General features: G+C 41.8%; 1 protein-coding gene across 1 annotated transcript in view; it reads right to left on the bottom strand.

Annotated features, from left to right (window-relative positions):
* Positions 1-881: 881 nt before the first annotated feature.
* sema6a (sema domain, transmembrane domain (TM), and cytoplasmic domain, (semaphorin) 6A) overlaps positions 882-22,265 on the bottom strand; it is a 105,815-nt gene continuing 84,431 nt past the window's right edge. Inside the window, exons 16-19 of the mRNA XM_085367417.1 lie at positions 19,683-19,741; positions 18,743-18,763; positions 15,094-15,273; positions 882-4,210 (exon numbers count right to left, since the gene is read on the bottom strand). Of these exons, the coding sequence (XP_085223543.1) occupies positions 3,048-4,210; positions 15,094-15,273; positions 18,743-18,763; positions 19,683-19,741 (1,423 nt within the window). The 3' untranslated portion in view covers positions 882-3,047. The remainder of the gene's footprint in view (positions 4,211-15,093; positions 15,274-18,742; positions 18,764-19,682; positions 19,742-22,265) is intronic.

Genomic DNA, 22,265 nt, shown 5'->3' with positions numbered 1-22,265 from the left:
TACAAAGTTCAAAAGTTTGAGAAGTTGAGAAGAGAGTAGATTTGCATCTAACAGCAGTGTATTATAACAAGGGTGAAAGACAAAAAGGCACACACCAAAGAACCTCACTGTCCACAGCAGCCTTCAGCCTTTAAAACGCTCAACTTTTCTCTAATATCAAAACACTTGATGTTGCTGAATCATAAATGCACCCACAGCCAAAAGCACTTGTCTACACAGGATGTGGACATTTAACCTTCAAACCTAGACAGGTTCTCTTGTTCACATTCAGTGTGGACATGACAATTCATCCAGGTGGGAGACAACGCAACTGAGCATTTCAAAACCAGAAATACTCAGCTGAGGATAAGCCTTACTCCAGGCGTGGGAATGTTGCTGGTTCATGCACTCAGTGCACCGGAGGGTGTAAGTAAGGTGTTCAGACACTAATTTAAAGCAAAGTAGTTTTATGAAAGTCTGGAGTGAACACACGTCTATGCTTATCTGAACTTTGAAGGTCCTCGCTTCAAGTTAATCGATGCTATAACTGTTGCAGCTTTATCCCGGACCATGTTTTAGATGGGACGCGTTCCTCTCGGTTCATATTTTGAACTAATCCATTGCCCATGACCTCGTCATGTGCAACCATTCCCTTCGAGCATCTATGTACACATTAGTCAGGTCCCAGATCCTGCATGTCAGTCTTATTCGAGCTGTGGACTGAGACACTCTTGGCTTTCCTCCAGAAAGAATATTGATATCGAGAAAACTTTAACCTATCTACACATACAACACTAAGGGAGTGCTCCAATGACTTAAGTGTTTCAGTGTGGGGTGATCCATAAAAACCCTCAAGTAAAAAGGAAGTGAAATCATCTGATTAGTTAAACTCTCAGCCATTCATAAGGCTTTGATAATGAGAGTTAGTGAGGCAAAATAAAATAAAAAATCTCTAAACTTCCCAAACTGTGTTCGCTTACAAAAAGGGGGTTAAATAATGTACAGTTTTTAATAGTGTTGTTTCAAAATGTCATCTTTTTTTTTCTTTTCCACAGGAACCAGCCTGTTTATGCAACCGTCTAACAAGTGAACGTTTCAATGCGCGCAAGAAGCCTCGACTCGTGTTAGTACGCTGGGTGTTCACGTGTATCTCGTACTGTACGCTTGCTATGGTGCTATCGCAGTGCACCAAGGGAAGATACACCTACGTTGGCCTCCTTAAGCAACAAATGTTAATTGTTCCGTTAACCAATTAACCATCACTCCAAACGAACACCAAAAACAAGTAAAAACAAATACCAGGACTTTGTATAAAACAGGAAATGAAAAACACTCACGAAGTCTTTATCGACACTGCCAGCACAACATAAAGGGTCGTTTTAAGCGCATTAATGGCACAATCAGAAATGAATCACAAAGATGAGTGTGTGTATGTGTGCATGTGTTTATGTGTGTGTGCCAGAGAGAGAGAGAGAGCGAGAGTGTGTGAATGAAGAAAGGAATTGCTCCTTCCTCTCTTCCCTCTGGTCTGTAAGTGTGTTTTGTCTAGGGACCAGAATTACAACAATAACACCTACATTCTTTAATTGCATTTTTATCAAACAAGGGAAATATCATGACATAAGAAAAAAAAAGAAAATAAAAAAATACAACAAGGAGACAGAGTTAACAGCTATTAAAGAAAACATTGTCACTACTTCAGGGTGTAAGGCACAAATTTACATGTGGAAAAAGAAGCAGGCAAGACGGATGTTCCTATAATTTCCTTTTTTTCGCCCGCTCTTCCGCGTGACGCCGCTAGAAAAGACGATACGTTCCAAGATGGAGGCACCGCTCGTTTGCTTGCAGCCTCACTTACAGCTTCCTTTTGTATGCAGATCCCCCCGTGCGGTTGCTGCAGCTGCTTCTCTTATATTTGCAACATGCAACAGTGAGCTGTGATGGCACCAGTAAGCCAGCAACCAATCAGGACAAATGTTTGGGACTCACACAAAACCACAGTGCTGATTGCAGGAGTGAAAGGGTGAGGTTCAGGATTTCTTTTCTTTTTTTAAATGATTGGTCTAAAACAAAGGAGATTCTGGTCCGTAAAAGTAAAAGTCCTGGTCTGGCACAGTTTAAATAAATATCTCCTCGTCGTCACAGAGGTCACGTATATTCTCAAGCTGCAGGTCCCACTGAGCACACAGTAAGACCTAGTTGAACTTTAGTCATTAAGAAAGTTCTACTGGCTCCAGTTTAATGACTTTAAATATTTTCTTCCTCACTCTTGATTAATTAATATTAAAAGATCTCTTCTTTGTCCTCTTTCTCTCCAAGCCTAGAAAGTCAGTCTGTTTGTTTTTCAAAAGCACTTAATAAAAATAAATACAACAAGCTATTAGTATTAACAGTCATGTGTTATTCAGTCACCAGTACAGTAGAAGATTCTTCTGGCCCAGGCTTTCAGTCATGCCCAGGCAGGACTTGATTGCTGTAACACTGAGAGGCTTTTCACAGTTTCCGCCAGAACTCAGGCAGCTGTCTGTCCTTTCAGTCCGAACTCGTTCTCTCTGAGTGCTTGTTTGCTCAGATCCTCCTGTCCTCAAGGTATTGTACAACAATTATTCTCCAACCCCCTTGTGACGTCTTCGTATGTGCTTTTACCAGCATGACGAAGTATCGAATCAAGTCTCAGTAAACAAAGACACCACAAACAAGAGAGCCACTGTCTTGAATGCTACAGGGTGCCAATGGATGAAATATTCAGGACAAGCATCATCTTCTTTTTCAGTAGCACATGTTCCCATGTGTGTTTACAGAGGAGCTGTGTGCCAGCCAGAGCATGAGCTCGATGACTGCCACAACCGACAACAACCATGGTATAATATTTACATATTTATATAAAAAGAAAGTGTTTTCTTTAAGAAAAAAAACTGTGTTGCATTTCCACTGTACTGTACACCAAAAAACAAACAAAAACACAAAAAGGAGATGCAAGTTGTACAGTATTCCCTGTTTTTTCTCTCTGCCAGAACACGCCTTTCACTACTGTCTGTTCACATTGGACCGACAGGCTAACAACCCAACTATGTGCCAGAGTCACTGGACTTGACTTTTGTGGAGAGCGAGACTACAGAGGGTTTGGGGGGGACATCAGGCTTGAGATATTTGACGCCCGTTCGAGGCAGTGATCCGTAGGAGCTCATTCCAGGCTGCCTTGACAGAGATATGCCCTGTGCTGTCATTTGTATGGAGTCCACCCTCTGAGGTGCAGGTGGTGGAGTCTCAACACGGTTGAAGCTGTGATGTCTCGCCAAATGGGAGGAGTTAGAGGAGTTGGTGTTGTGTTTCTTGAGGGCGGAGGATCCACAAGCACCAGATGCTGATCCTTTCCGAAGCCCGTAGACTGACGAGTGGACCTCCAGGCGTTTGCCCATCTGTGGGACAGCAGGTGGGATGGTGAGAGAGGCCTCCCGCTGGGGCACACGAGGTGGCAGCACCACATCTGGATCAGCCATGTTGAGGTTGTGGCACGGGCTCTTGCTTGTCTTGTACTCCAGGGTGGCCCCCTGGTCATCCAGTACACCGTGGCCCATGCTCATATCACTGTGATGGGGCTGCTCCACATACTCATGTTGGTAGGACTGCTGGTGCTGTTGCAGATGAGGCTGAAGCTGGTGCTGATGCTGCTGCAAAGGTAGGACTACAACGCTAGGGATGTGCCCCGGTGAGGCCCTCAGCGGCAGGTCGGTAGAGATAACAGGCGACCCCATTGGTGGCATGTCCTTGGTGCACGCGTTGATGAGGTTCTGGTTTCTCTCCCACTCACGGCTTCCCCGGCTGGGCTTACGACGCGGCTGCATGGGGGTGGATTCAGGCGTTGGCAGAGCCGCAAGGTCCAGGTGGTGTTGGTCTGCTTTTATGAGCATCTTCCCATTTGGCGTCAGTCTTCCATTGTGCATCAAAGGTGTGAGAATTGCCTCGGGGCGACCTTCTTTGGCCTGCGTCTCAAACAGACCCGTCAGCTTGGTTACGCTGTTCATGGATCCCCGGCGGGAGTGGAGGTGGTGGGTGTCCTTTTCTTTACGGCCCGTCAGGTCCATGTCTCGACGACGATGGTCACAGACGCAGTAGACAATGATGCCAGAAAAGATGGCGCCCATGGCAAATGCTAGGATAACGGCGATGGCCAAGAGGGTTACAGGAACCAGCTGGTCACGACCCTTCTGGTAGCTCTCACGGATCACGCCTGCAGAGAGACACAGAGATGACATTCAGACAGGCAGACTAAAAAGAGATGCTTTGAAGCCAATTGTTTCAAAGAAAATAAAAGAGATGCTGGAAAAGATTCTTCTTAAAAGATGAAGCAAAACATAAAAAACAGTTACAATAATTAAGATATCTTCTGGGCAAAAAGATTAACGGTTTAAATAATTTCACGAAAAACATGCAAATGCAGAAGGATTTATTCCATCATAGGAAACATCTATTCAAAATTGTAGCTTCAAGTATCAAGATTCAGTGTTTCCCCCAAAATCCAATCTCAGAGTGAAAATGTGTTTTGGAGGGGTGATTATGATTCACATTTTAAATCCCAGATAAAACCTTCTGCTGAAATGAAAAAAGATATGAGCTCCGATAAAGGAACCTGAAATACCCGAGCCCTTTCTTCTCATAGATGCAAATGGAAGACTTTTCATAAAGCTTGGATCCAATCTCATGAATCACAGCGAATACATTAAAAAGCCTCTGATTAGGCGCTAAATCCAATGAGCTGTGTCATCAGTGTCTTATGAAAGCGCCACTTTCAAAGACTGGCAAAGACACACTGTGATAACGCCAAATAAAAGATAATTCAATAAAGGATGCTATGGAGCATTTTAGCGGTGGGTGAGCGGGAGCGGCAGGTTGTATTTAATAAAACAGGGTCAACAACAGACTGCACGCACGCACACACGAGTGTGGACACATGCACCTCCCACACATGCATGCTCAAAGATGATAGCCTGCAGCCTGTGGATGAACGCAGACATCTAATGCAGCACACTATTCTTTGGGTTAAACACACCGGTCCACAGCCGAGAGATTTATAATGCCTTCACACATGACCTATGGCCCGTACAGGTCAGTTACCACAGATAGAGGATTAGGCAGGTGGGCTCTATCGTGTAAAGGGGCTACAGCAGGGGCATCGCTCGTCTCCGCAACGTGACTCAGTTTCACATGTGTAAGGCATGTATAGATTCCTCAACACTGAGGAATCTTTACCCCAAAATGCTGGAAAAAAAATCCAAAACAAGCTGGAATGTATGTGAAGTAATTTAAGATGATATCTGTGAGTCTTTCCTGTACAGAGGAGGTTTGTTTACAATGAATCGGTGTTCTAAAATAAGCAGTAGGTGGGTGATATGATTTGTACAACAGCTTTTACAAATCAGACATTTTCATTTAGTACTAATCCAGCTACAGGTGGAAAAATTGGATGAAAATGTGTTTTTTGTTCCTTTTGTTTCACTTCTTTGAGATTGCTCTTACTGAAGTGCATTAATAAAATATTTCTGCTGCCAACTTCAGACTCTGTCTTGTTAATCTTTTTTTTCTGATATTTTGAAATTCAGTTTTTGCTGACTGCCTCAGGTATTATTGCAGATAATGAAATATACAGTGGCTGCATGAATATAAACATTTGCTCACAGGCAAGCTGAACAACAGTTGTCAACAAGCAACAAGTAATTTCGTCCTTTTACAGTTTGCAGTCTTCACGCGACACTTTCTTCGTCTTCCTTGCAAATTTTTCAATTTGCCCTGTAATTTTTCAAAAGCAGTTTCCACAGAACAAACATTAGTTCCAATAATTCTCCGAAATCCTGAAGGAGCTGGTTAATCATGTTTGGCTTTTCAGCTCAGCGGTGTCACTGAGGATGTACTTGGAGAGTATCTTCTTTCTGCATTTCCTCAGTGAGACATAACACAGACACAGAGAAAGCATGGTAATCTTTTCTCATGGATCTGAAATCCACACTGTCTTAAACTAACATCCATAATCTCACTCGCTGCAGTCATACTTCATTAGCCCAACAACATGAGTTAAAGCCCCTTTTTCCTAGCCGGAGTTAAGCACTCTTTAGTCTCTGTCTGGACTTTGAAGCTCAACCTGGATAAGAAAGGACACTTACATTTACCCAGATCATTCCTCATTTATTGTAAAAACAAAACTTCACTTTTCTCCTTAATAGAGTGCTGACAACATGCAGCACAGCCATAACTCACTAAAAGTTAAACAAAAGGTTTAAAAAAAGCATCTTTCCCGGCCAAAACCTTTCCTTATCGAGGACACGCTCAGCCGTGTGGATAGTGTGAGAAGTGATGAGCGTTATCTGCAGCGCAGCATCCACGTTTGACGAGTGTTACGCTGCGAACTTGCGTGATCAAATGGCCGGCCTGTCTGATGAAACATCTGCTTCCCATCTCATCCTGTAACATCTGAGAACGAGAGAGATACTTTTCTGCGCTGCTATCTTTAACTTTGACTTTCCACTGTCCTCACTTAGATCTTTCATTCACACTTTCTGCCACTTCTCTCCTTTGCAGAAACAATGAATCACTTTTTTGACTTTCTTTTTCTTTCACACCGTTCAGCCTCCATATGGTAAGTGTTCAATTCAGTGGAGACCGGGAAGGCTGTAATTACAACCTTGTGATCTTTCTAAGTTATCACCCTTTAGCAGAAACAACAGCGGCGGTGGGGGCTGGCTGCTCTTTGAGAGTTGCTGGGTTAAATATTTCAGCGCACACGGAAGGGATGTAAAAGGAATTCAGTTTCACTTGAGATCAGGAGACCTGGAAATCTCCAAAGAACAGTTATGTAGGAAAATAAAAGTGCAAGCATAAACAAATACATTGGCAAATCTCTCGTTTTTCCATAATCCTTGTTAAAAGTAAATACTTTCATATGTCTCTGTCTGTGGAGCTGACATTGAAGCTGAAAAGAGGAAATCAAAACTGTTATGAATTTTCATGACAGTGAATTTATTACTGCTAAAGGCTAACTTTCTGTGATTGAGCGTTTGGACTTCATATTGAATAACAAAGCCGGAGGGCGGCAGAGCCAAGTGGTTGTCCATTCTGGTGAAGAAGGTGAACTGTGGAGCTGGATCTTTGACTTCTCTTGTGGGTGTGTGAGCTAAAGTTAAAACCCTATTTAACCTGCCCTGTAAGGCTCCTTTTTTTTTTCTTTTGAAGCTTTTATTCTTTTTCTCCTCTCCTTCCTCCATCACTCACTTCTCCTGCACACGCAGACATTTCCAGAAGGTACTTAGCCCAAGGCCTCGGGTAAAACACAAAGAAAAAAAAAAAAGCTAAACTTTGAAGACTTCCATCTTTCAAGTGAGGAATTGTTTCTCATCTTAACATCAAAGAGGATGAAAGTTGCCACAGAGGACACCAAGGCCGTCTCAGTTGAATCACGGGACCTCAGGGTTTTGAATCAAGATGGCTATGCCGCTCATTTCTGATCATTTGCGATCTTTGTAAACTTTCTAAAACTTCCACTACTTGACCTTGAAAAGTATCAAAGTGTTGCTAAAACTCACAGATTTTCCGCTTTAGTCTCATCTTGTTGAGGTTCTGACTATACAGTGACTTATAACCTTCTGGTTTCGCTCTTGCCTCGCCCCCAGAATGCATCATAAGGCATCCTGCAGTTCAACACTTCTCTCAGCGGATGAATTGATTTGAATTTCACACCGCCTCGAGCCTCAACATTCAGATATTAAACACATATCTCAGATACTCAGATATGTCTTGCTGTCAAAACAGGCCGGGTCGGCAACACTTACTTATAAATCAGAAACATTGTAATCTATTGTGACTGGAACTTGTGAATGCTCTATCTGTCTGACACACACAGATGCTCTTCCACTCTTTTAATCTTTTGAGACGCACCAACTGACTTAAGCCCACAGAGCTTGTCTTTGTGTTGTTGCAAAGAAAACTTCAAAGGTAGTTAAAAATCACAGAGTGGTTACAGAGAGGGCACTAACCTCTGACTGCGAGCGACTGCATAAAGACATTGTCTGCAAAATGATAAAAATCTTAATTGGACTTAACTGCTACTTACTATGCTTCACTCGCTGAAAGATGAAACAGTGGACCTTACCGACTACAGACAGAAGGAAGGATGAAAAAGCAGATAATGTTAAGTGGTGTGCATTTATTTACTCTGACGCGGGAGCTCGAAAAACGCCCTATTTTTTCATTAGGAACCAGTTTGTTGTCATCTTTTAAAAAGGACACTGGTATTTGGATGGTGACAACAATTCATTAACTTCTATTTAAATTCCCTGTTAGTAAATTATCCCATTAAGTCTTGTGTATGTTTGGGTTAAGAGCCACTTGCATTAATGGTGTTATTCAATATTAAAGCATTCATCAGACAATCCTGAGTCGGAGCAATGCATACTGATGAGCGAGTTAAGATATAATTAAACCCCTAATTATGTTATTCAGCACCTGAGGTATTAACATTGATGTACTAACCTATCCAACTCCCTGCATACAAACTGTAATATTTAATAGTCACAAGATATCAGCATAAATTAAACATCCCATTTTTCATCAGCTATTTGATGCCTCGACTTGACAGCGCTCCCGTTCGGATTACTGGGTGATAAGATTTTTACATGCTGATATACTGAACGCAAAAAGGTCCCTCACATTAGAGTGCAACTGTTAAAACAGCTTGTCACTATTTAAACAGTGTAGACTTTTAAATTATGTGTGCATTCGTGTCTATAATCTTGAGTTCTTTCAATTAATATTCAATCTCGATGAGTCACCGTAATACAGCCGGTGACCCACCGAAGTGTATTTCACCATGTGGGCTGCAGAAAATGACTTCTGTGTATCACTGGAGTGCTATGTGTGTGCTAATACGCATTGCATTTCATTGAATCCATAAAGGCAGCCATTGGTAATTGTTTAGAAATGTTTTAGTGCTCAACAAGAGAACAAAGCCTCGGCTTGTATCTACTTGATGAGGGCTCACTCATGGACAACGTGAACATAACTGTTTAAATCCAGTTCAAAGTATAATAATGACAGCTGAATGTGGGTTAGACAAGCTTCAAGAGCACAAAGGGATGAGCCGCAGTGATATGAGATTCAGTCTCACATGGGCGAGAGACAAAGCAAAGCTCTTGTACGAACCGTCAACGGTTAGGGGGACTTATTAAAAAGCGTAACCAAAACATAAAAGTGGAAAAGTAAGCAGCGAATGTGTGTTTTAAACAAAAGCAGTTTGAGAGAACAATAAGCTAATCAGTGGAGGAAATTATGGCTTATGGCTTGACGTCAGTCCGGGAAGTGCGTAATGCTGGGAACGCATCCAGTTCGCTGTTTCTATTATGATTCACAATGAGCTGCGAATAATTCATCTGCTTCACAAAGATCCAGCCCAATCTTTGACCAGTAAGAAACACTGAACCGAAATCCACTACTTAATTGCGAAGGTGTTGGAATGACAGGAACATGGGTTGTGGGAACATTTAATTAAATTTTTTTTAGTCTTTGCCACACACAGAGACATTCAGCCTGCCCTAAAGGGCCACTCCATAAACTTTTAACTTAAATCCTATCATCCTACTTTACAGGATTAACCTTAATCCTATCATTCAACTGCAAGGACATATGAAACTACTAACATTAAATTTCCAAATCTGCTAAACCTCATAGGCTCCTTAAAAACTTCAGGAGCCAAGTGCATTATCTGACAGTGAGCAGAGTTTGTGGTAAACTAAGTCTAAGCCTCTGTTACCTCAAAACCTCTTGGCTCACCTACAAAAGAGGGCATTCTGAAACAAGAGCCATACCCATAATAATCACACAACCAAGGAAATAATCTTTTATCTTTTTTTGTTGCTCACAGGTTGCAAAAGAAACGCAGCTACATGGTAAAAGGCAATCATTACTGGTCACATTCGAGATTATGATTATGCCCTCTTCATCTATTTAGCACTAGTTGTTTTTGAATGAATTGTAAAGCTAATATAAAGACAAATCAATGGTTAAAGCCATCCTTATGCATCATTAAAATTAATAAAATGCAGTGAAATACAGTAATGTTTGGAACAATTGTTTGACTGTACACAAACGTGCTATTTTCTCTGCTGCATAATTGAACATTTTTCCTGGTGAAAGTAAAGTTAACATTTAAGATTGACAGGGCATCCCCAGTAACTACGGTGAGATGTTCAGTCAACTGCTTTCCAGCAACTGAGATGAAGTCAAATTCAAGACTTTCTGTCATAGAAAGAATTGTGCTGCAATCCTGTCTGAGCAGGGTCATACTCTCCTTCTATCATAGCAGCCTCACCTTGGCACACAGGTGTCAGAGAGCTGCCTGCAGCTGAAAATAACCCTTGCAGAGCAGCTGTCAGATGACAACAGCTATTAATGTGAAAACCTGACACTGAGGGAAAAGCATACGCTAGAAAAGTACAGTTGTTGTTTTGTAACATTAAAAATAAAAAAAATTAAAAAAAAATTTAATGCTGTACAAGAAACACATTAAATCCAAAAAGAAGTTTTCTTCGTCCTGTTTCCTCTTCTGAATCAGTGTGGTAAACCAATACTTAATGGTACTACACGACAGAGCAAAACATTTCTTCAGATAATTGTGGCATCTAATACTTGCATTTAGTCTCTTAACACTTTTTAATACTTAGTTAGTCTATAGTAAGAATTGCACTTGTTGCCTGGATTATGTGTAATACTCAGGCATTAAAGCTTGTGTAGAAATGTCTATATGCTATACTTTACACTCAAGTCGTAGTTTCTTGAAGGGATAACACTTAACTTCAAGCTCCACACATTAGTTAATTGGTAATAAGGAAATAATAATTGCCTTATTAAAATATGAAGAACATCATTAGGAAGTTAGACTACATAACATATTCATAAGTAAGCTTCTTTTGGCTGCCCCCTTATTTGTCTTATGGTTTACACACCATATGCATATGCAGCCATCCTCGGGATTTAGTTTCTACTGGTCTAAAATCTGGGATCTTTTATGTGTTACGTCAATGTGTTAACCAGTACACTATGGAGTCACAGGATTAATAGTTAATAAAAAAACAAAACAAACAAAATAAAAAAGACTGTTAAGAAACATGGATAAGATTTGTTATAAAAAAGCATTATTATTTTGAAAACCTTTTATTGTTATTAATTGTAATTAATAAATCTATTCTGTTGATAATCTGGGTGTTTGATTGTTTGTTTGTTTTACAAAAATAATTATGCTGTAAAAAGCATTTGTAGGTTAATTTAACTGAATTCAGTTTTCTGTCTTGAAGTATGACAAGATATCAGTTTGGCTGAAATTCCCATACCCATGTTCGCAGGAATGCTAATGTAATTATTATTTTAATAAAGACCTTCAACATGATTAATCACTACCAGACTCTTGTTGTGGCCCAGCTAGACTTTAACATGAAACCAGTGTTCAAGTCTAAATGCAACCTAACTGAATTAACCATAAAAATATGCAAACTAATGACTGAAAATTAAATATTCAGCAAAAGTGATATTAAACTGTAAAAAGTAATAAGTGCTTGCTGTTCATGTTTTGCTTCTCAAAAGCATCAGCACGTACTGTTCAGAACCTGAGTCACAGAAAATGCTACATTACTGCAGACAACATCCTGTATTTTTAGAGCAATTTGTTTCAGTTTCACCAGATGTTCAGTTTGATTCTTTTTTTCACATTCAGCTCTTTTAGCGTTAGCTAACTAAGCATAAAATATAGACTGAAAGGGATAGAGAGAAACAATATTGTTCACTTTGTTTAACTACAATATATTATTTCCTCTCTGATTCACCTGTCCTGCATCTTTTCTGTTCAGATCTTTCAGCTAGTTCATTCACCTGCTGTCTGTTTACCGCTTTGTTCAATGTTACATTATTGCCCTGTTCTGTCTAATAAATCTTTATCATGTGTACCTCAGTCCCTTCATTTCCCAAGTCTCCGTCCCCTCTTGTCTCGCTCCATCCCCCTTTCCTTCCACCTCTCCACTTTCCTTTTCCCTTGGATAGCTGCTGTAATGAACCCATAAATTGGAGCAACACAGCGGTGGCTACAGGTCGGGTTTAAAGGGGGAGGGGTGGATGTAAGTAGGGAATGAGGTGGGTAGATCTGAGCCTGCCAGAGAAAGGGAGACAGGTAGAAAAAAAAAGGAGAGAGAGCAAAGTGGGGAGCAGAGCAAGGATTCATTCCTGCAGACGGGGGAAGAGATATGACTACAGTTGGAGAAGAGGCAGACTGCAAGGGGAGAAACTGAAGAGGAAGAGATACAGAGATGGTGGAGGAAGAGAGGGTGGGGGGACATTTGAGGAAGGTTTCTCCATAAATTGGTTCAGGAATTAATTTGCGCTAAGGTAAGGTATAGCCTTGGAACATGCCATCCCAGTCAGATGAGAGGTCCTGTGGAAGGGAGACTGATCACAATGGCAGCAGATGGTGGAAAAGGCAGAGCTGGTGGTGGTTTTGGGGTTTGGATGAGCGACGGGAGGACAGACGACGAGTGTATGGTGGAATGACAGAAGTAGAAGAAAATATAACAGATGATGCCCAGACACACAAACAGACCCTGAGCTCAAATGTACTGTGAAACACAAGCAGCCACCTGACTACTGTGATGGCCCCACTGGAATGGCAGATAGTGATGCTGTTGGGTGCTGAATATCATTCGCGTGCAAATACTCATCACTTTGCAGCATTTCTAATTACTCTGGTGGTGCTGGACTAATACATATTGGCAGCACTGTAATATTCATTAGCAGATAAGATTCCACAATGTCTCAACTGCAAATGAAAAAGTTAGGGACGTAATTGTAATTTGTTTTAAATCACAAATAAGCTCGCAAAAGACTTTGGATATGAGCTAATACATTTTCACTCAAGCATAAACTTGAGATTGATCGGTTAAATGTTTATCCACGATTTCTTCTGCAAAATAGGCTGCGTGGATGTGTTTCTTTGCAATTAAAATGCCGATAAAATGACTTCTTTGCTTTCTTTTTCTAATATAGCTTATTCAGGTTTGGGTTTTCACTCTCATACATGCAGTTTGCTAAGTTTTCACAGTACAGTTGACACCTGAAGCCAATCATACTGAGGGAGACAGGAAGGAACAGGAGGAAGGATGGGTGGAGCGGGAAATGAGTACTCTTGATTGTGGTGCTCAATTTGCCATGCTGAAAGCATTAAGCTGTATGGAGGCAAAACTGTGCTTAATACCATCAAAGCAATCAACACAGGAAGAAAGGCAAATATATAAATAGCAAAAAAAGACGTAGTGTGAGATCAAGCCATGCAAAATATCAAGAACTGCTCGCAAGAAACCACGCAAATCAGTAAAATAAGAAAGAAAATATCATCAGAGCCGACTTTCATAACGAAGGGAAAAGAAAAGACTGTAGAGCTAAAATTGCACAGATAAATAGTGACACAAGCTGCAAAAGTGTCTCATAAAATGATAATAATAATAATAATAATAATAATAAAAATGACCATACAGAAAGAAAAAAACAACAACAGCAGGAAGCATTGTATTGAAATATGAAGTCGTCTTGCAGTTACCTGAGCACTGAGTTACCCACAAATCTCCCGAAATCAGAATGTTATTCTTGGAAAAAGCTATTACCGTAAGACAGCTTTGGCTCTCGTTACGTTTGATTCTCAGCATTTCTTGCCATTCCTCGTCGGGTTACACCTGCTCAGGCAAAGGCAACAAGGGGAGCGACAGCATGTTGTGATGCTGGTTGTAGGCATGCTGTCTGAAGTCTCTGCCACCATTGTGCTTGGATCTACCAAGTGGTGCTTAACTGCTTCCAGCTGACGTGCTTCAATCACTGCTGTGCCTCCTCACTTTATCCCATAGACAAGAGACATTTAAAATGTGCACTAGTGACTTTAGCTAGCCCCAGTTTATGGTTCTCTTGTGAAGACACTGCATTTGAGTCATACCGTCATGCATTTTTAAACTCTTTTGAAATGTATTTATTCAGCGCAGGTAAAATCAACCCGTCAATCTCACTTGTCAACACTTCAGCATCTTCAAAGTCTCTTCCAAGCCTGTGAATGAGAAAGTATTCTGTATGTTCTTTCTTAGGTTGAAACTGCATTTATGCCCTGGGTAACTGAAAGAGGCATGCATGTTTTTTTTAAACACTGACTTCAGTAAGGAGACATTTTAGACTCAGCTCGTTAGCTGATCTTTCTGTCTTTCTTTACATTTAGTATGTTTGTAGAGAGTATGCTACTGCATCTTTCAGGCCACAGTCAGAATGAAAATATTAATGTCATTTCAATTAATGTTTCGGGGTAATGCCTGTGTTAGCATGGACCGCACAAACTAGCAGAAACATGTTGCATGTTGCTGTAATGGCTTCTAAGCTTTGTCTGTGACAGTAAAGAGCAGGCTGGATTGGCAGCACCGCAGTGACCTTTTTTTCTTTCCATCTACGATGTGGGTTGTCCCTCTCGTCTCCTCCCCTTCCTCCCTTTTCACTCTGACTCATTTATCCAGTGAGCCGTCCTTGAGGCGGTACAGCATTAGGCAGGTTGTTAACACAGGAGAAAAGGGCGTTCAATGTCATGTCACCGTGTCGCAAAGCATGACAGAGCTGGGGACTGGGCCATCTTCCCGAGGAAATAAATACATCGCCATCTTCCTTTTCAGAGTGTAATGGTCTGGATATTACATCTCCTGTGGGGCATTACAATCCATGGACAATAAATCCATCCTACAGAGTGGTGTGTGCATGAAGGTTGGTGTGTACATAGCCTATATGCTACCTTATGACCACCGAATGTCTATGTGCATGTACCTACAAATGTAAATGTGTGCGCATATGTTTCAGTGGGGGGTTTATGTGCACAGTGTGAAGCGATTTGTCCCCTAGAGAGAAAGCGATCCGCCATCTCTACACTTCGTCAGCTGGAAGCAGCTAGGCGGCCGTAAATCTCAATTACGCAAACCCTTCCCTTCCCCTTTATCCCTCCCTTCCCTCTCCCTTGCCACAGGTGACAATGGACCAAACTGACTGCTATTGTGACGTTCCAAGGCTTACCATTGGCTTCTGGCTGAGTCTGAGAGGGTACGGCCATGTAGGGGTCCTCCCCTTTGTCTGAACTCATGGGGGGGTCCTTCCGCTCCACCATGCGGCCCCGGCCCAGGGGGCCATCCGCGGCCTCAGGCAGGGCCGAGGTGGGAAGGGAGAGGGTGTGGTGGTGACGGTGGTGATGGTGGCCTGCCGGACACAACACAGGTTAACTGACTCTCGTGGCAGTCAGGGAACAGATTCAGTGCATGAAAGCACAGCAGGGGTGCTTACACACACACACACACACACACACACTAACACACACTTGCTGGGCTGTGTAAGGCAACAAAGTGTGACCCTAGGCAACTCATTAGTGAATGTGTGTGTGTTTCTATTCGTCTGTCATTCTCAGAGTCTCTATATCTTTATCATTCTCCCACCTCCTGTTCTGACTGACACTGTTGGGCCCGTCACAGTTGAAAAGAGTACAATTGTATTTCTCTACAATCACCGTAGGGTGCCTGCCTTTGATATGAAGGACAAGAGACAAAATTTCTTTTCCATCGCTCCTGTCAAGAAGTCTGCCTGTAACTTTTCTCCAGCTAAAGTGGTTCTAACTCTGCTCATGTTCATCCTGCTCCTTTTCTCAAGCTAACTTTAAATCTGGCTTTCCAATCATTTCTGCAGCAATGTTTAATTCATTTCGATGTGCACCGATGTCTTCTCCAACTCAAAATTGCAGTCTGTATTAAACAGAAGCCGAAAGAAAATTAATATTCATTCTGCAACCATTTTTTAAATCATTTTCAAGCCAAAATCCTAAATATTTTGCAGCTCTAGTTCCAGACCGTTAAGATTCACTGCTTTTAGTTACTGAATGTAATAGTGTGCAAAAGAAAAACATGCAATTTAATAATTAGGGTTTTTTCAGACAATACGTTAAGTAACTGCACAGAATGCTAATTATTTTCATCTTGTCTTCACTGCTTAGATAGGATATAATATCGTTATGACATAGTGTTTACATACTTCAATACACTTAACTGAAAAAGTGTGGCATGCATAAAAATGTCAAACTCTTTGGCAGGTGTTTTATCAGTTTCTGAAACAAACACATGTCTATCCTCTGCGCGGTGGAGAAGCTGCTGTTTTTGCATTGCTCTGCTTTGTATTAAAACCAAACCATCTGCAGACGAGAAGTTTGGCTTGGAAAGCTGCCATCTTTGGAAACCAATGTTGCGTATGTCCCCGTGCATCTGAGTCAACACAGAGGGCACGCTCAGAATAAAATGCAGCCTGAAAGTATCTGATAAACTGTTTACCTGGTACAGTTTTCCTACTGATCAGATGCTTCTTATACCCCTCGGAAACTCATTGAATCCCACCGTTTATTTTAACTGAGGTGATTTTTGTGGAGCACTTTTATTCTATTTGGGCTTTTAAACTGATTATAAGCAGAATATCAGGCTCCATGTAAATGTACCCATTAACACTGAACAAAATACACCAGCTGTATCTCAGAGGAAATAAATGCAGTGCTACTGCAACACAGTACTCTTTCGTTTGTGGAGGATGGATCATACCCCCCTCTTCTGTGTCCAGCTTTGCATATAACTCATACAGTCTGTGCTTGCCTGTCTCTGTCAGTCTTAAGTTTTCTCATTTTGTTTCATAGGCAAAATCTGTACATAAGCTTTGCTGAAGAGTTTATTTTTGAACCATGCTAATCACATTACCATCCCACATGCTTACAGTTAAGCCACCCTACACAATTCTGAAGAAGCTATACATTGTGTTTAATGTAATGAGCCGCGTGTTTTTTGTTTTTTGATCATCCCTAGATGCAGAGTGACAACACTTTTATCAACAGCCTCTTGTGGAGCTCAGCCCCCAGTTACCATTTTGACACGCTATCTGCGTGAAGGAGGTGACAGCAATGTGCGTGTGTGTGTGCATGCGCATGTGTGTTCCTTTTCAATATGTGTTTAGGCGTGTGTTTGAAGGTGGGGAGGCATTTCAAAAGGCTAAGGTTGATGCTGCTGGTAGAGTACGCACAACAGGCACCTACACAACACCACCCAGAGCCTCCTCCTCTTCTGTGTGGCGTGGCAATCATTAAAATGATTTATTTAACTATTGGCCCAAGGCTGAGAGATTAGTGTGACAGGCCTATTTTATAATTCATTCCCCCACCGCCAGGGGAAGTGCAATTTAGGCAGATGACACACATAGAGAGAGCTCGGAGCCTCAGAGCTCCTCCACGGATCAGGGGAGAAAAAAAGGGGCCTAAACTGCCGACGGATGCACATCTCTCTCTCTACAGATTAAAAGAGAGGCAAGGAAGTCTAGTCTGGAGTAGGAGAGAGGAGAATAGAGAAAGGGCATTTATTTATCTTCAAATCCATATCAACCACTGACAGATAGATGGAAGGGCTGAGACTTTGTTTGGGGGGAGGGTGTTGTAAACTAGGTGTGTTTAAGTGTGTGCCTGAAAACACACAGCCCAGCCTGTGGGAGCATATTCAGCGCTACAGGGGTGTACACCAACACAGATGCTTTTTCCATGACCCTGGATTTCCAAAAGGAGGGAGATTCACAGTGGGGGTACAGCCACAGGAGGGTTAGCGAGAGAAAGTGCTGGGCTTTCTGGTACGGCTTCAAAATATCTATTCTTGTCATTCTGTATGGATCTGGCTGTTTTGATCTGGCAGCTGCGAGGTATGTGTGTGAGGGAGAAAGAGATTCACTAAAAACAAAACTAATGCCTCCTCCGATTAGATAAAAATAAGGTGGATGTGCGCGTAGGTGTGGGTGATATGGATAAAAGGGACTTTACTGCAGGCTAATCACATCTGTTTATCATTCCTTAAAGAGACTTCAGTGAGGAAAATGGTATCAATCGGCGGCAGTGAAGTGTAATCGTAATATTGTGTTGTGGGATTAAGAGAGTAAACATATCTGCTAGGAAAGGAAGCCAGCCGTAGAACAGTGTGCATGTATGTCTGTGCATGTTGACATTAGCCCTTTTGAATTAAGCATCTCAAACTGTGCAAAGAGTCTGTGCAGTTAGCGGGAACATATTTCCAGACTCGAAACAGGCCGGTTTTATTTCTCGCTCTCTCTCTCTCTGTCAGCACATATCCTGTTTAATGTGCATGCTGAAGTATTTCTTTACCACCAAGGCCTTTAACCACTAACAACTAGATCTATCCAATTAGCAAAGCAAAGGTCAGGGATAATCGATGCTGTTGCACATGGGGATAAGGCGATTGGGCACTGGGAACAAGGAGGGGGAAAAGAGAACTAATAGAATCACAATCAGCATTAAAGACCTTTAATTCTGATTTCTATCACTGCGACCTTTATTCTAAACACTGCGAGGAGCACGGGGAGAAATAATATGAGCAATGAAAGTGACCGAGTGTACTTTAATGTTTCATTACCTTCGTAACTGGAAGGGACGTCTATCAAAAAGAAGGAGTGAAATCAATTCAGTTAAAACCTTGAGTCATTAATAACCCTTCTTAATACATGTGGGAGGAGTTTTCATTTCCTTGAGAGGGGATGATTGACTGACTAGACGAAAAGGTGTGGCTGAAGTTAAAGACTAAAAGGAGATGAAATGCAGCTCCTGTCTTTTATTGGATTGCCTGTGCAGGACATGTTGGGTACTTACCATTCAGGGCCACAAATGTATCTGGAAGAAAAAGAAAAGAAACGAGGGAGAAACCTGTTATTGCTTGCAGTAAAGGGAGCTTATGCTTTAACATGATCAAAAGCCATGACTTTTAAAGTAATTTAAAATCGACTGGCTGCTCGATATTCTCCCAGCCTTAATCAGTGGTGATCTATATAGCTTCTAAAGCTAATGAAAGTCCAACACTATGGGTTCCCTTGACTAAACATACTAATGAAACCAGAGGGAAAATGCATAGCCTTTATTTACTCTCAGTAAACAGTTGAAATTGAGATGAGATGAACCAAAATGAATGATTTAATATCAAATTGTTTTGAAGTTTCTTTCACAAACTGAGCTGCTCACTAGAATATCAACAAGGTTTCCCGTTGGAGAAACCAAGCTGTTATTTTGGACATGAAAAGATAAGAAATACTGTCTCTGTATATGCGCCATTCACTGTTGTAGAGTAAAAGAGGCCTTTTCGAGACTTTTTGGCCTGACTCGGTTGAGAGCCCCTTCTTGTTTTGTGTTTCAAAATGAACCCTGTGACTGCTCACAAGCGAAATCCCTTCCCTGTGTTTCTCTGAATGTTTGTGTTGTGTTTTCCAAGTGATTTGCAAGAAGGAACCTCAGTCTTTCGGCAATAGGACACAGCGCTCTATTGACCGGGGGGACCAAAAAGCAGCGGGAAAACAACAGAGGAGGCTGAGGGCCGAAAGGACAGATGGATGGAAGTGGGTGAAAGAGAGGATTGTGAGGGTGGAACAGGCGGATGGGAAAAAGGTAACGGCAGCAAAGAAGCACACGGAGAGCCGAGAGAAGAGGGAGATGGAGTTAACAAAGAAGAGAGGAATGGTGGTGGGGGTGGTTGTGTTGGTGGTGCTGGTGGGGGTACAGAGTGAAGGAGGAAAGATAAGAGTGAAGAGGGCCTGCTTACTTTGGCAGTCACCCAGGCCATCTGTGTTGCCATGCTCCACGTCCTGCTCAAAGGCTGATCTGCAGGGAACAGAGACATCATGGTCAGCAGTGGAAAACAGGCCAGGCCATGCAGGCTCGCCACACCTAACAAAGTAACAAAGCTATAGGAAAGCAACTACAAAAAACACCACCAATCGCAGCATATTCTATGCTAACACACAGTGTGAGCTGCAGAAAGCCCTTTGCTGGATCAGAATCAAAGAACACCTAGCAGGTGCCCCGGAGACCTAAAATCAGTGGCTATGAAGAATGCAAGCAGGTTAGTAAATCCATAGCTGGCACAAGACGTATTGCCAGTAGTGTTGATAAAAACAGATTTTCTTTTATGCGATTGCAATGAAAACTATTATCTCATGCTCTAAAGCTTAAAAAAAACTGTTCAACAATTTGTATCCCTAATTGCTTCCTTGCTGGGAGCTAGATGTGACTGATTTCTTCATCTAGAAGGTGAATGTGAAGCTAGCTAACCCAACTTAGTGCAATAACATATGTGGAAAAACATGGAGAAATAGCCTATTGCTCAGTCATTACCAGCATATATGTTGTTTGATGAAAGACTTAATATCAATTGATATGGAATATATTTGAAATATAAAGTGAGCTTTATTATTAACGTGAAAGCATGCTATTTTGGAAACAGCACTTCCGGTTAAGATAAGCTTGCTCCAGCTTCATAATCATCATATAGCTGCGACAGAAGTTTTAATCTCACCGTACTCTTAGAAAGAAAGCATAAGGGTGTATTTCCCAATTTACTGCTTTCACCAGAACTTCACTTTGCACAGTCTTGTCTTCTATTACAGAATGCAGTGTGTGACTCAACTCGCTTTAGAGGAGATGAGTGTGTAGTTACAATCACATGGGCCAAGACCAGAGCAGTGAGGGGTAACCGTGCTTGAGGGCCATCATATGACACAGAGGGAGAGAGTTTAGAGATGTGATTTTCTGATGCAATCTGCACCAAGACCTGTTTTCTCCCCGAAAGACCACCGAGCAGACAGTAAGAAGATCTGTGAAACAGAGCGGACCAACCGTCAAGCAGGATCACGATCACGCATGACAGCTCTTCACAGTCCTCCTTAGCCTACCCCCACTCCCCACCCATCCTCTGCTGCTGCTCCACCTCCTCCTGCTTGTCCACCCGCCTCCCACCTTCTTCACCCTCCGCTGGTCGCAATTACAGAATAAAGAATTATTTTCTAAAACAACATCAGCCAACCTTTGTGGCCTGATCCGAGTCGAAAATATGTGAAAAAAGCAGCACATTTAGGAAGAACGGACAGTTGGAGCCCTGTTATTTGATACTCAGATCATATGTTTTGAAATATAGTCACAAATTAATTTACTATTCTTTTTTTTCCCCCCCCCAGTTTAACAGACCCTTAATTTGAAAGGAGAGGGTTAATTTTACAGATTTGATTGCTAATTTCCCCCTTCAGTTTCAAGCAGAACAACAACAACAACCACTACACAATAGCAGTATCCTCTCTTCATATCTGGGGGTACAGTTAATCAGCTTATCAGATTTGCTTATCATCCACAGTCATAATCACAAAGCGGATGCAGAGTTGCACATTTGAACCTGTCTAAGCACAAATACAGTCCAGGCACTCTAGGAATCTGCTGGATTTTCCTCAACAACATCATTACCTCGTCCCACCCTATCACAAAATATTATTTGGCCTGCAAAACACAGGTGCGTCATGGTTTCCAATTCAGACTTATAATAGCACCAAGGAGGGCGAATTAGTAATGAGCAGACATGCAATACAGATGCAGTGTCTGGGCTTTTCTTGGCACATATAAAAGTGAATGAACCAAAGTGCGAACCTTTAGTTAACGGGTTCACGTCCCATGGCGGCTGCATTATAGCAACAGAAGTGCAGTCTGTTCAAGTGTGACATTACAGATGGTTCAGCTTGGGGTTAAGATCCCACCGAAACTACATAATGCATATTTAAATCAGATTCAAGCAACATTGTACATAACTGGAGGCAGCCAAGCCCTCCGTTTTATATTACCTCGCATCGGGCGTGATTATTATGTGAGATATGTGGTTGCACAGAGAACTGCTTGCCGAAAATGCAGGTCAGGCATAATAGCATTAATTATTCATATCAGAAGTGAATGGGCGGCCAGGGATTTCATATACTGGGTGTACAGTGTAAAGAGAGTAAGCATAATGTTCCCTCAAAGTCACCCATTCATTTTGATTCATGGCTTTGATTTACAAAGGATCAGGGGGCTCACGAGAGCACATTCACTCAGTTTAATCCAGAGAAAACTCACTGCAGTGTTTTAGACAATGGTCGATGCTCATAACAACATAACTGGGTTTTTTGTTTACAAAATTAGTACCATCCAGGATCATATGCAATTAAATGTATGAACACTGGGCAACTAGGGGCCATATTGCAGGAAACCAGAGTGCAAGCTGTTTATAGGCAGCGGGTATAAGAGGCATAACTTCACATGGGAAAGCTGGCACACTAGCATCAGGGCCAGATGGAAGAAGAAAGGAGGGGAGGGTTACAAGAGAGAA

The sequence above is a fragment of the Diplotaxodon limnothrissa genome, linkage group LG12 (assembly GCF_057381915.1).
Source record: "Diplotaxodon limnothrissa isolate DT_005_m linkage group LG12, D_limnothrissa_male_GT1.1, whole genome shotgun sequence".
In the NCBI taxonomy this organism is placed as follows: Eukaryota; Metazoa; Chordata; class Actinopteri; order Cichliformes; family Cichlidae; genus Diplotaxodon; species Diplotaxodon limnothrissa.
The sequence above is the reverse complement of the archived record's forward strand: the minus strand, read 5'-3'. Positions and strand labels throughout refer to the sequence as shown.